Below are 14307 nucleotides of genomic sequence, written 5' to 3' on the forward strand. Positions count from 1 at the left end.
ATTGTCCAGTACCTACAATGCAATCTTTCAGTTTTAATGACACTGTTTGTTGACTGTTTTGGAATTCTGGTTTTTTGAAAATTCCATACAATTGATTCTGACCATTTCACTCTACCTTCTTCCAGATCCATCCCACCTTCTCCACCCAGTTTTTTTTTTTTTCATTTTTTTGGGGGGTATTTTATTTATACTTCAGATGCCATCCCCTTTCCCCATAACCCCCCCTTAGAAAACCCCTATCCAATGCCCCATCTTCCTTTTTGCATTTATACACTCTTTTAAAAATGTTAATCAAAGGCTTATAAGTTTGGTATTGCTCAGAGGTGTAACCCACTACCCAACCTAGATATATTAACTATCTTTGACAGGTGGAGATACGTGAACATCTGTCTCCCTGTCTCCCCCTCTTACTCTCTCTCATCACGTAGCTTCTCCTCTCCTACTTCTCCTCCTCACCTTACTCCTTCTCTTCCTTTCAGTACTCCTCCCACCTTATCTCCTCCTACATATCATCCTTCCTGTTAAAATAAAACTTTTCTCTCAAAATACAATTAGAGCATAATTATGCCAATTTGTACCAGTGAGGTACAAGATAGTCCTAATACCCAGTCCATCATTTTGTTGACTAACCAGCACCTCTGTCATCTATTCTAACTAAAACACTTAGTTCTGAACCTGGCTTTAGGATGAATGTCAGCTGACGACCATCCACTCAAATCTTTTCTCTCAAGGTAAATAGCCAGGATTGGCTATGAGACTATAAGTTTTTAACCCCATCAGAAATCCAGAATGACTGAGTTAACTGAAATTATGGGAAGCACAAAGCATAGCTTCTAAAATTTAGCCAATTTATAGAGACCTCTGAACACCTGGACACACCCTCTACTACAAAACATTGGAGCATCTGTTCTTCCGCCTTCTGGCCCAGGATCATCTGACAGACCTTAGTGCTGCAGAATTATTAAGGGCTGATTACTCTGTCTAGGCAGATATAATCAGTCGACTATTCTGCATGTGTGTCCTTTTCTGGACAGTAATTTGTCTGTAGAAGGAAAGAGGCAATTCTTGCCTAGTGGCTGTCTCACCACAACTGGAGTAACTCCAAGGATGCTCAATTTCTTCTTAGAATTTAATACAGGAAGCTGTCAGGAGCAGACAGGTCTCTAATCAAAATGAATATTAATACAGAAATGTTTGTCATGTCAATTCTGTGGACTTCTGATGTTTTGAAAACCAACTATCCATGTAAGGTAATCTGGATTGTTGTCTGTTAACTCCACTCAGCTATCTCTAAATAAAACATAGAAAAAAACCCTAACAATAAACTCCCACCCATGAATTTGCTATACTCCCTTAACTCACAGGCTGACCATCTCAAATCAGTTAAAAAAGTTAAAGAAGGACTGGGTCTAAGCCTTGTATTCCTAAGTGTGTTATACTGGTACAATGCCTATGAGAGCAACAATATTCATCTCACTTTTTATCAATAAGAAGCTCATACCAATGAAAACCTTGAAATTTGTAATCAAAGTAAATTTTGTACCATTTAAGAATTTATATCTTCATCTTGATATTAATTATACAGATTTCTACCAATAGGTTATGGCTATGCAATAAACCCTAGCTAATCCTCTCTATTCTGACAAAACCACTACTTTTCCCTAGAGAGACAGCCCAACATTTACCACCTTAGTCCCCATGCCCAGGGAATAGGGGCGCTGACTCATCATTAGCTTCTTCAAGCTGATTATGGGCGTTGAGATATTAGAAGAGGAGTGGGGGGGGGGAGAGCAAGTTGACAATCCTCTGATGCTGTGTCTTCGCTGCCACCAGATGGGATTCCCGGACCTCAGAGGTTTGAGCAGGTCTGCCCAGCTTGCTTGTTGAGTAGATACACCAAGGCTGATCATTCTGCAATATACAATTCTCAAAACAAATTTTAGTATCAAGATAGTTTTTTTAAGAGGGTTGACATTTTATTAAGGATGTTGGTTCTAACCGCTTTTCTTTTTTTCCCCTCTTTTATTGGATATAATATTTACATTTCAAATTTTATCCCCTTACCATATTTCCCCCACCACCCAGGAACCCCCATCCCTGGATCATCATTTCTGTTCTTCCCCAGCCCACTTCCGGTTCCAGCAGGACTCTGATGTCCCCATAAACCCAAACAACGACCCCAGGACCTTCTGTAAGGTCACTTCCGGTCATTTAACGCCTAGTTCCCGGTCCACCATGACTGTGATGACCCTGCCACCCGCGTGACCCACCTGGTCCCGCCCCTCCGCTGACAACACGTGCAACCCCAGGCACTGCACAATGAGCAACCAGCACAGCTGCTCTGCTCCCCTCCACTCCCAGACCCCGCCCGCCGGCGGAGGCCACGCCCACAAGGCGGCACCGCCCCTAAGGTATGCAAATGGTGTCATACACAGCATTGCCAGGCCCGGTGTCAATCACGCACATGGCGCCGCCCCCTCACGGCTTCCACTGTGCGCCGGGCGCCTGTCAATCAACCGACAACCGATTCATCGGGCGGTTGCGTCCTCCCAACCCCTGCAAAATCTCGCGGATACGTCCCAAGCGGCGAGCGAGCTCTGCGTGGCTGCAGCGACCTCATGGGGAGGGATTTATGGTCTGGGGCGGGACTTCCTCTTCCTAGACCTTGGTGTGATTGACGGATGTCGGTTAGGATGACGTCAATTAAATTAAATATTCAAACCACGCCCACGGGACGGTGAGTGACAGCCACCTGCTCTTCGTGGCATTTAAGGCGTAAGTCCCGCCCTCAGCATGTTGAGCGACCACCTCCTGCTCTTCGCGGTATTTTTCAGCCGGAAGTCCCATTTCCAGCTCGTTGATTGACACCTCAGACCTGTTCTTACTCCCAACGGAAGTCCCGGCCCCAGGTTGTTGATTGACAGCTGCCTGCTCTAGGCCGCTTATTCAGGCGCTCAGGTGAGAGGCGGGGTCTACCCCTGCCTCAGATTTCCAGGGGCGGGGCGAGCTCAGGGGGCGTGGCCTGGGCGGGGGCGGGGCTGGTCGTCGGTCTGGTGTCAGTCAGGCAGCCCCTGCCCTGACTCAAAGGTCTGAGGTTAGACTCGAAGTTTTGCCCCTACACCCCAGGCTAGTCCCCACACCACCAGGGAGGGAACCAAGACCCCATGGAGGTGAGTCCAGATCCGAGGTTAGTCCACAAGGCTCACACAGGTCTGTCGACCCTAAGCCGGCCCCCACATACCCCAGGGAGGCCCTAGACCTGAGGCTAGACCAGGACAAGGGTGGTGCTGAAATCCAAGGGTAACCTGGGACCCAAGGCTGCCCAGGCTAGAGAAGAGACCCGAGGGTATCACTGATACCCAAGGGTAGACCACAGACCCCAGGCTAGCTCTGAGCTCAAGTCTAGCCCCATGAACCCCCTGAGACCACAGGCTAAAAGAGGCTAGACCAGAGAGACCCTAGGGTATCCCTGAGACCCCAGGCTGGAACACAGATGCCAGGCTAGCCCTGAGGCTGGGAGAGAGGGTGGGGCCTCCATGCTGGATGCACCCTGCACCAAAAGAGCAATCTAGGTGTCTCAGGGCTACCCTGGGGTTCTCAGGGATAACCTGGGGTCTCAGGAGAGAAAATATTTAAATATTCGAGTATGCAAATGTAGCCCAGCATAAATTTACATAGATCTCAATAGGCTAGGGTGGAGATTTATGCAAATGAACTTTATTCAAATGAGCTCTGAGCAGGTTGCCTGTACCTCTCTGAGAGACACAACCCTGAGCGATTTGAATATTTATACATGCAAATGAGAACAAAGCAGAATGGGCGTGATCCTACTTAAGTAGTTGTGTATGCAAATGAGGACCAGGTTTATTTTTAGGTTGCTTTTTAAAATATTCATTTATGCAAATGACACTGGGATGGTTTTTAGACTGGAGGGGTTTTGAATATGTATTTATGCTAATGAGGCAGGCAGAATGGTTTCAAGCCAGGCTGTTAGTCAGGAAGACTAATTGACTAATGATAGATGGACAGCTGGTGGGTGATTGACAGCTGATGGAGTATTGATTATTGACCAGTTATTGACTGGTTGGCAGCTAGTAGGTGATTGACGGCTGATGAGTGATTGATGATGGAGGATTGATTATTGTTGATTGATTGGCTGTTGACGTGATTGACAGCTGAGGGAGTATTGATTATTGGTGATTGGTTGATTATTGATAGATGATTCATTGGCAGCTGGTTGGTGGTTGACCGCTGATGGAATATTGATTATTGATTGGTTATTGATTGACAGCTGGTGGATGATAGACTGCTGATGGGTATGTATTGATATTGGTTGAGTGATTGAATGACAGGTGGTATGTAATTCACAGCTGAGGGAGTATTGACTATTGGTGATTGCTTGATGGAGTATTGATTACTGGTAATTGGTTGAAGACTGACTATTGGCTGACAGCTGGTGGGTGATTGACTAATGAGCAAGTATCAATTATTGGCGATTGATTTGTTGTTAACAGACTATTGATTGATTGGCAGCTGGTGAATCATTGATGACTGAGTATTGATTTGGTGATTTGCTGATTGACTATTGATTGATTCATTGGCAGCTGGGGGTGATTGATGATGTAGTATTGATTATTGATTGGCTATTGATTGACAGCTGTTGGGTGATTGAGAGCTGATAGGGTATTAATTATTGGTGATTGATTGATGATTGACTATTGATTGGCAGATTATGGTGATTATGGGTGGAGTATTGATTATTGACTGGTCATCAATAATGATGATCCTGACAGTCAACCCTGAGGACACGCCCACAGTCTCCTATCAGTCACTCAATCTCGAGGCCCCGCCCACTTCCCCACCAGCAGGCTGCCATGTTGCTTTGTGCCCCCCACATCTCCAGGAGCTTTGGATGACGTGTTCCCTCCGAGCCAGGCTCTAGCCTCGTCACGTGGCCGAGGGGGCGTGGCATGGGTCCGCGCGGGCCACGTGGCGCACGCAGGATTCACTTTTGGGTCCGGAACCAGTCTCAGCTAGCCGCGCGGGGATCCCTCCCCACGAGCGCACAGGCGGGGATCCAGCTCGGACCGGTCTGACCAGTCCCGACAGGTTCCTCCGCTTACTGCCACTCCCCTGCCTCAGAGCCAAGGCCTTGAGCTTGCAGAGCACAGCGCCTGCGACCCGCCAGGACCAGCTGCGACCCCCGCGACGAGGTCAGGGGTCGCTGCGGGGCTGGGGCGGAGCCAGCGCAAGGGGGCGGGGTTAGGGTTCGCGCGGGAAAACCTGGGCCGGCAGGGATGTCCGAGGGGACGATGGGGCAGCCCGCGGGATGGGGCCGGAAATGGCGGTTAGGGGCGGGACCGGGTGAGCGGGTCAAAGCGGAGAGATTGATGGGCGGGGCGTAGGGATCAAGCTCTCAATATCAGGAAGTGAGCTGGATTGAAGTTTTGGGAGGGAAATATGGTGACGAGGGGGCGGGGCTGAGGTGGGCGGAGCTAAGGCGAGACACAGGGGCGGGCTTAGGGATTGTGCTAAGGGGAACAAGGAGTGAGCACAATTGGGTTTTTGGCAGGAAATGGAGGATATTTCCGGGCGTGGTGGAGCCCACTGGGCGTGGTTCTGGGTCTGAATTCCCCACTCGGGTTCTGATGACACACGGGCTCATGAATATTAATCAGGCCACACCCCTGGAGTCATTTCTATACATTGCTGTTCAAGTGATTGTGTGGTGGGCGGGGCTACCCGCGATTGGCAGACAGAGCTGGTGGGCGTGGCCCGCATGTGACTGACAGGCCATCTTCCTCTCCAACAGGAAGTCCTGCCCCCCTGAGAGCATCATGGCTCCTCCTTGGAGTCTCTGGTGAGCCCAACCCCTTCCCCCTCGTACCCCGCCTTCTTCCAGTCAAATGACATGCCCATGCCTTACCTCAAGAGTATGCTAATTGAGGATATGCTAATTAGGGATGGACTTACATAAGTCTGGCCACTCCTATTTGCATGCCGCTCTAACCCCTTACCCATGGAGCTAATTTACCTGATTGGCATCTTGATTTGCATGCACATGTTGCTTAAATCTCCGACCCAAGGGAAACAACTCAATTAATTACAAATGTAGGCTGCAGGCGTGGACTGGAAGGATTTACACTGGGCCACCCTGATCCCATGCCATCCATCCCTCACAGCCTGCAGTTTCCCAGGTCCTGTCCTCCTCCTCCTGTCCTTCCACCAACTCCCAAGTGCCCCAAGGCTCTTCTGGCCCCTCCCACTCCTCCGGCTCCTCCCACTCCTCTTCTACTGCCCAATCACTGGCTCCAGCCTTCATTTAACAATTTCAGTTGGACAGAAGGTTCACAAGCCCCTCCCAGGAGTGGAATTACCATGACAACAAGAGACTGGGGCTATCCACCACATGCACAGAGCATCCAAATGGTGGGTCGGCTCATTAATATTCACAGATAATTTGCATAACAAGAAAATTAATTTCCATGAAGAACCCCTACTTTCCTAATATCAGTATGTATACCCACTCATGAATGATGGTAGTCTAATTTGCATAATCAGGATTTCATTTGCATGTCACTTGCTACCCACAACCCTAATTTTCATAATTGGGATGTTAATTTGCATGCATAAAGCCTGATGCCCATGTCATTTATTTAGTCTATGAATATTCATGGACCTCATTTGCATAACGATGCCCTATTTGCATGGCCACAATCTCAGTTGCATGAAGCCCACCCGCCCCGCCCTTACCCAGCATCCAGCATGCCTTTCGGTGACAATGTCCCGCCCCCTCCCTCCCTGTTTCCCTTCCAGGCCCCGCCCCTCAGCCCTACTGTGCACCTTGCTGCTCCTACCCTGTGCCCCTGCCCTGCGCCCGCCCCCGCAGCGGCCCAGCTTCCTCATCATCATGGCGGACGACCTGGGCATCGGTGACCTCGGCTGCTATGGCAACACGACCCTCAGGTTGGGACCTCAGGGTGCGGGATTAGCCCAGGCTAGACCAGGTCACAGTCAGAGTCACAGGTTAGCCCTGGTTAGCCCCTCATAGACCCCGTTTAGCTCAGGTTAGCCTGTGGCACACACCAGGGGTCCCCGTGGGGCTATCCTGGGCTCACCCCTGCACTACTCCCCCGCCCTGGCCCCTCCCCCCAGGACCCCGCACATTGACCGCCTGGCTGAGGACGGCGTCCGCCTCACCCAGTACCTGGCCGCAGAGTCGCTGTGCACACCCAGTAGGGCCGCGTTCCTCACCGGGCGCTACCCCTTCCGCTCAGGTGACTCCGCCCCTCGCCCTACTGCACTCCCAACCTCCCATGTCCTTGTTGCCCTACTGTGTGCCCCGCCTATCCTGTGATCGCCACGCCCCAGACCCCGCCCCCACAGACCCACTGTGCGTCCCCCCACCCCGCAGGCATGACGTCGGGCTTCGGGCACCGTGTGCTGCAGTGGGCGGCGGGCGCGGGCGGGCTGCCCCCCGAGGAGGTCACGTTCGCCCGGATCCTGCAGGAGCGCGGCTACGTCACAGGGCTCGTGGGTGAGGGCGGGGCGGGGCGAGGGTGGGGCCTAGTGATGACATCATCCCCGAGTGGTCAGGGCCTGAGATAATGACATCATCGGAGTGTGGGCGGGGTTCCAGGCGATGACATCACTTATTAGTTGTCGGGTACGGGGTCAGCGACATCATCCATGCGCGGGATCTTGTCCAATGATGTCATCTGCAAATGGGCGTGGCCCTGGGCAGTGACATCATCTGTCGGTGGGCGTGGCTTAGGAAATGTCCTCTATGAGTGGACAGAGCCTCAGTCAATGACTTCATCACTAGTGGGCGGGGCTTGGTGAGGTGTTGTGGGTGGGTCTTCTCAGTGACATCATCCTGGTGGGCGTGGCCATATTTGGTGACGTTGTTTATCTGTGGGCAGGGAAGTGGCACCTGGGCCTGAGCTGCCGTTCGCTGACCGACCTGTGCCACCACCCCCAGCGCCACGGCTTCCACCACTTCCTGGGGCTGCCGCTCGGCATGATGGGAGACTGTGCGGGGGCGGAGCCATCTGAGAAGAGGGCGGGGCTGGAGCGCGGCCTGCACGGGGCAGGGCGGGGCCTGGCGGCCACGGCGCTGGCCACGGTGGTGGCGGCCATGGTGGCGGCGCTGGCCGGGGCTCGGAGCCGGGCCGCCCTGTGGGCAGCGCTGGCCCTGGGCGTGTCGGCGGCCATCTTGGAGGCGGGGTCTTACGTGGTAGGCGGGGCCATCACGCACGTGGACTGCTTCCTCATGCGCAACACCACCGTCACCCAGCAGCCCCTGCAGCTCGGGCGTGTCAATCCCCTGCTGCTGCGCGAGGCCGAGGACTTCCTGCGGCGGTGAGTGGCAGCCTGGGCTAACCTGCAGTGTGTGGGACATCTTGGGCTAACAGCAGTCGGACATCCTGGTCTGACCTCCCATCTATTGGATGGATGGGACATCCTGGGCTAACCCATTGCAGTTCCCAGAGACACAGGACATCCTGGGCTAACTGCTCCTCTGTCTGGGGGGAGGGGGCCTGGTGGGCTGTCCTGCACTAACCATTGAGTTTTCTCCTGGGGCTGGTGGGGGGCACCCCCTGCGCTAACTGTTGTGGTTCCCGGAGAGGTGGAATACCCTGGGTTAACCACGGAGGCCCTCCTATCATGATGGGATATCCTGTTCTAACCATTGATTGGGCTTCCCTGAACTGGTGGCAGGGATACCCTGTGCTCACCATTGTCATTCCCAGAGTGATGGGATACCCCGGGCTAACCAGTGAGTCTTCCTGACCTAATGGGACACCCTGTGCTCACTTGACACTGGCCTCTGGTGATTCAGATATCCTGGGTTAACAGTGATTCCTGTGGAAACAGGATATCTCAGGCTAACTGCTGAGTTTTCCTATCTTAACAAGTTATCCTGTGCTACATTCTGAGGTTGCCTCTCCTCTTCCTCCTTTGCTGCCAGGATATCCTGCACTAGACACTGAGGTCTTCCTGTCACGATGGGATATCCTGGACTAACCGCTGAGCAGTCTGAGGTAGTGGGCTATCCTGCACTAACCATGGAGCTTCGTGCGCTCCTGTGATACCAGGCACTAATCATTAGGGTTGTTGGCATGTTGGGATATCTTGTGCTAACCATTGTGAATCCTGGAGGAATAGGATATCCTACACTAACAACTGAGCTATTGGTGCCTAATGGGGTGTCCTGGGCTAGATGCTGAACTTTGCCGTGTTCCTGGGATACCCTGCACCAACCATCGTGATTCCCAGAAAAAAACAAGATATCCTAGGCTAACCACTCAGGCTTCCTTTCAGAATGGGCTATCCTGCACTAGCCATTGAGCTTCCTAGGCTGGTGGGGATACGCTGTGCTACCCTCTGCAAGTCCTGGAAGGATGGGCTATCCTAGGCTAACCAGTGAGGGTTTTGATCACAATGGGATATCCTGCACTGGCAGGCGAGGTATCATTGGCTATCCACTAACCAACTTCTTACCTATCGAGGTATCGGGCTATCCTGCACTAACCGTTGAGGTCTCTGGCTTCATGGGATACCCTGTGCTCACCACACTGGGTCCCAGAGGAGGACAGGAAATCCTTCACTTACAGTAGGGTACGACAAGGCTAACTGGGTATCCTGCACTAATCAGTGACCCACCAGGATATCTTGGGTTAACCACCAACCCATCCTGGGCTGTGGGACAGACTGGGCTAACCACCATCCTGTCCCTGCTACTGGGGCATCCTGGGCTAACTACCAACCCACCACTGCTGCTGGGATATTCTGCACTAGCCATTGAACAATCTCAGGTGTTGGGACATCCTGAGCTAACCACAGACCCACTCTGGGTGTTGGGACATCATGGGCTAACCATTGAGCAACTGACCCTCCATGGGTGCTGGGACACCCTGTGCTAACCACTGACCCACCCCTGCTACTGGGGCATCCTGGGCTAATGAAGGACCAGCCTCCGGTGCTGGGACATCCCCGGCTAGCCACCCACTGCCTGACAACCGGGCCCCACCCCCAGGCACAGCCACGCCCCCTTCCTGCTGTTCCTGTCACTGCTGCACACGCACACGCCACTGGTGACATCACCCGCGTTCCAGGGGCGGAGCCAACACGGGCGCTATGGCGACCACGTGGAGGAGATGGACTGGGTGGTGGGTGAGTGGGCGGGGCCTGGAGTGGTGGGAGGGGTCACCGGGCAGAGACCAGGTCACTGGGTTGAGGTCATTTTAGTGGTGGGTGGGATTAGTGAGGTGATGGGCGAGGTCAGTGGAGTGGGCGGGGCCGGGGCGATGTGTCGGTCCATGAAGCCTCATCCACTCCAGACCCTGACCCCGCCCCCTCTCGCCCGGCCCCGCCCCCTCTCGCCCGGCCCCGCCCCAGGCCGCATCCTCCACACGCTGGACTCGCTGGGCCTCGCTGACCGCACGCTCGTCCACTTCACGTCTGACAACGGCGGCTGGGCCGAGGCCGTGGTGGGCGGGGAGCGGCTGGGCGGCTGGAACGGGATCTTTCGGGGTGAGTGACAGATGGGGGCGGGGCCAAAGGGAGACACTTCCTCTTCCCATGAGTGAGAGCGGGATGTGAGTGAAAGCCACGCCCACTTCCTGTCCCTATGGTTGGAACTATATATTGGCAGAGCACATGACCACTTCCGGTTCTTGCCCCACTTCCTGTTCCCATCCACTGTTTCCGCTCTTCCTGTTCCTGTCCACTTCCAGTTTTTGCCCCACATCCTGTTTCCTGTGTGAGAGTTCCCAATAACTAAGGCCCGCCCCCACTTCCTGTCAGGGACACTTGGCGCCCCGCCCCAGCTCACCATCTTTCCTCCTCTCGTTTCCGGCCCTGGACTCCACTTCCTCTCCCGCTCCCTGCTTACCCTCCTGACTTCCTGCCGTGCACATCACTTCCTGTCCGGTGCCTCAACACTTCCTGTTCTCAACACGACTTCCCGGACTTCCTGCCCCTCCCCGCTCCTGACATCTGGCCCCGCCCCTGTGACCCCGGCCCCGCCCCCAGGCGGCAAGGGCGTGGGCGGGCTCGAGGGCGGGCTCCGTGTGCCGGGCATCTGGCGCTGGCCAGGCGTCCTCCCGCGGGGGCGTGTCCTCGATGAGCCCGCGAGCCTGATGGACGCCTTCTCCACGCTGGTGCGGCTGGGGGGCGGGACCGAGCCATCCGACAGGTGAGGAAGTAGGTGGGGCCTGGGACGAAGTCACATGATGTGGGCGGGTCACAGGAAGTGGGCATGGCCCGAGTGACATGACACAGGAAGTAGGTCTAGAGGAGGCTGGTGGAGGGGCTTAGACGGTGGGCAGGGCTTGTGGTGACCCCACCCACAACCCCGCCCCTGCCGCCCAGGGTGATTGACGGGCGAGACCTGATGCCCCTGCTGACTGGCGCGACCCCGCACTCGGCCCACGAGGTTCTGCTGCACTACTGCGAGGTCTTCCTGCACGCGGGGCGCTGGGCAGACCGCGCTCGTGAGTCACTGGATGGGGTCGCCGGGGTCACATCCTGTTTCTTGCTCACTTCCTGTCAGTCAGCAGCCAGGCCCCGCCCACTTCCTGTGTTTTATTACTTCCTGTCAGTTACCCCACCCACTTCCTATTTTAAACTCACTTCCTGTCAATCTTCATGCCGACCACTTTCTGTCATTTTACACTTTGTCGGTCACCCTCAGGCCCCGCCCACTTTCTGTCAGTCACCTTCAGGCTCCTCCCTTCACTACCACCCACCCACCTCACCCCCCTGTGCCCTGCAGGCGGAAAGGTCTGGAAGGTCCACTTCACCACCCCGACCTTCGACCCCCCTGACTCCGGGTCGTGCATGGGGCCAGGCCTGTGCCCGTGCGCGGGGGCGGTGACCGAGCACGACCCCCCGCTGCTCTATGAGCTGACATCAGACCCAGGGGAGGAACGGCCCCTGGCACCAGGGACGGAGCCCGCATACGCCGAAGTGGTGGCAAAGCTGAGGCAGGAGCATGACGTCCATCACCGCTCCGTGGGGAGCATACCACAGCAGCTAGGGTCGATCTACAACGTGTGGCTGCCGTGGCTGCAGCCCTGCTGCGGCCGGTTCTGCGCCTGTGACCTGGAAGGCGGGGCCGGAAGTGAGGAAGAGGGGTGGGGGCGGGACTTTCTTGAGGACCCAAAGTGATGTTTATACCAAAGTTACCAAAGATGGCCTCATTAGGTCATAGATTGCTGTTTCTATCGCTATGAAGAATTGATGTGGGATTTTGATGGGGATTGCACTGAATCTATAGATTGCTTTTGGCAAGATGGCCATTTTTACTAAATCAATCCTGCCAATCCAGGAGCATGGGAGATCTTTCCATCTTCTGAGATCTTCTTCTATTTCTTTCTTCAGAGACTTGAAGTTCTTGTCATTCAGATCTTTCACTTGCTTGGTTAGATTCACTCCAAGATATTTTATATTGTTTGTAACTATAGTGAAGGGTGTCATTTCCCTAATTTCTTTCTCAGCCTGTTTATTGTTTGAGTAGAGGAAGGCTACTGATTTGTTTGAGTTGATTTTATATCCAGCCACTTTGCTGAAGTTGTTTATCAGGTTTAGGAGTTCTCTGGTGGAAGTTTTAGGGTCACTTAAGTATACTATCATATCATCTGCAAATAGTGAAATTTTGACTTCTTCCTTTCCTATTTGTATCCCTTTGACTTCCATTTGTTGTCTAATCACTCTAGCTAGGACTTCCAGTACTATATTGAATAGGTAGGGTGAGAGTGGGCAGCCTTGTCTGGTCCCTGATCTTAGTGGGATTGCTTCAAGTTTCTCTCCATTTAGTTTGATGTTGGCTACTGGCTTGCTCTATATTGCTTTTACTATGTTTAGGTATGGGCATTGAATTCCTAATCTTTCCAAGACTTTTTAACATGAAGGGATGTTGAATTTTGTCAAATGGTTTCTCAGCATCTAGTGAGATGACCATGTGGCTTTTTTCTTTGAGTTTATTTATGTAGTGGATTACATTGATGGATTTCTGAATAATGAACCATCCCTGCATTTCTGGAATAAAGCCTACTTGATCATGATAGATAATTGTTTTGATGTGTTCTTGGATTTAGTTTCTGAGAATTTTATTGAGTATTTTTGCATTGATATTTATTCATAAGGAAGATTGGTCTGAAGTTTTCTTTGTTGTGTCTTTGTGTGATTTAGGTATGAGTGTAATTATGGCTTCATAGAATGATTGTGTAGTGTTCCTTCTGTTTCTATTTTGTGGAATAGTTTGGAGAAATGTTATTAGGTCTTCTTGAAAGGTCCACAAATCCAGCCCTACAAAGGATAATAGATGAAAAACTCCAACACAAGGAGGGAAACTACAAGCTAGAAAAAGGAAGAGAAAGTAGCTAACAAACCCATTATGAGATAGCTACACAAACATAATCCCACCTTAATAACAAAAATAACAGGAAGTAACAATCATTTTTCCTTAATATCTCTTAACATCAATGGTAGACTAACAGACTGGATACACAGTAAAAGGCTAGAAAACAACTTTCCAAGCAAATGGTCCCAAGAAACAGGCTGAAGTAGCCATTCTAATATTGAATAAAATAAACTTTCAACCAAAAGTCATCAGAAAAGATAAGGAAGGACACTTCGTATGGGTAAAAGGAAAAAAACTACCAAGATGAACTCTCAATTCTGAACATCTATGCTCCAATGCAAGGACACATTCATAAAAGAAACTTTACTAAAGCTCAAAGCACACATTTCACCTCACACAACACTAGTGGGGGATTTCAGCACCCCATTCTCAGCAATGGACAGAGCGTGGAAACAGAAACTAAACAAAGACACAGTGAAACTAACAGAAGTTATGAACCAGATGGATTTAACAGATATCTATAGAACATTTCATCCTAAAACAAAAGAATATCCCTTCTCACCACCTCATGGCACCTTCTCCAAAACTGATGATATAATTGGTCACAAAACAGGCCTCAACAAACACAGAAAGATTGAAATAATCCCTTGCATCCTGTCAGATAACCACCAGCTAAAGCTGGTCTTCAATAATAACAAAAACAATGGAAATCCCACATACATGTGGAAACTGAACAATGCTCTACTCAATGATGACTTGGTCAAGGAAGAAATAAAGGAAGAAAGACTTTTTAAAATTTAATGAAAGTGAAGGCTGGTCATACCAAAACTTATGGGACACAATGGAAGCAGTGCTAAGAGGAAAACTCCTAGCTCTAATGCCTACAAAAACTGGAGAGAGCATACACTAGCAACTTGACAGCACACCTGAAAGCTCTA

General features: G+C 51.9%; 1 protein-coding gene across 3 annotated transcripts; it reads left to right on the forward strand.

Moving 5' to 3' along the window:
* Window positions 1-2934: 2934 nt before the first annotated feature.
* LOC143436692 (arylsulfatase L-like) lies at window positions 2935-13070 on the forward strand. Of its 3 annotated transcripts, XM_076920956.1 has the most exons (12): window positions 4951-5213; window positions 5813-5860; window positions 6336-6429; window positions 6817-6966; window positions 7156-7277; window positions 7415-7537; window positions 7923-8361; window positions 10040-10176; window positions 10402-10536; window positions 11038-11200; window positions 11377-11498; window positions 11780-13070. In XM_076920956.1, exons 3-12 carry the CDS (start codon window positions 6410-6412, stop codon window positions 12172-12174), a joined length of 1806 nt encoding a protein of 601 aa, XP_076777071.1. In that variant the 5' UTR covers window positions 4951-5213; window positions 5813-5860; window positions 6336-6409; the 3' UTR covers window positions 12175-13070. The 3 variants fall into 3 exon arrangements, with proteins under 3 accessions (XP_076777069.1, XP_076777071.1, XP_076777068.1); XM_076920954.1 differs by lacking the exons at window positions 4951-5213; window positions 6336-6429 and adding an exon at window positions 2935-2958; XM_076920953.1 differs by lacking the exon at window positions 6336-6429 and having other exon boundaries at window positions 4952-5213.
* Window positions 13071-14307: the final 1237 nt, after the last annotated feature.

This window comes from Arvicanthis niloticus, chromosome 23, assembly GCF_011762505.2.
Source record: "Arvicanthis niloticus isolate mArvNil1 chromosome 23, mArvNil1.pat.X, whole genome shotgun sequence".
Classification (NCBI taxonomy): domain Eukaryota; kingdom Metazoa; phylum Chordata; class Mammalia; order Rodentia; family Muridae; genus Arvicanthis; species Arvicanthis niloticus.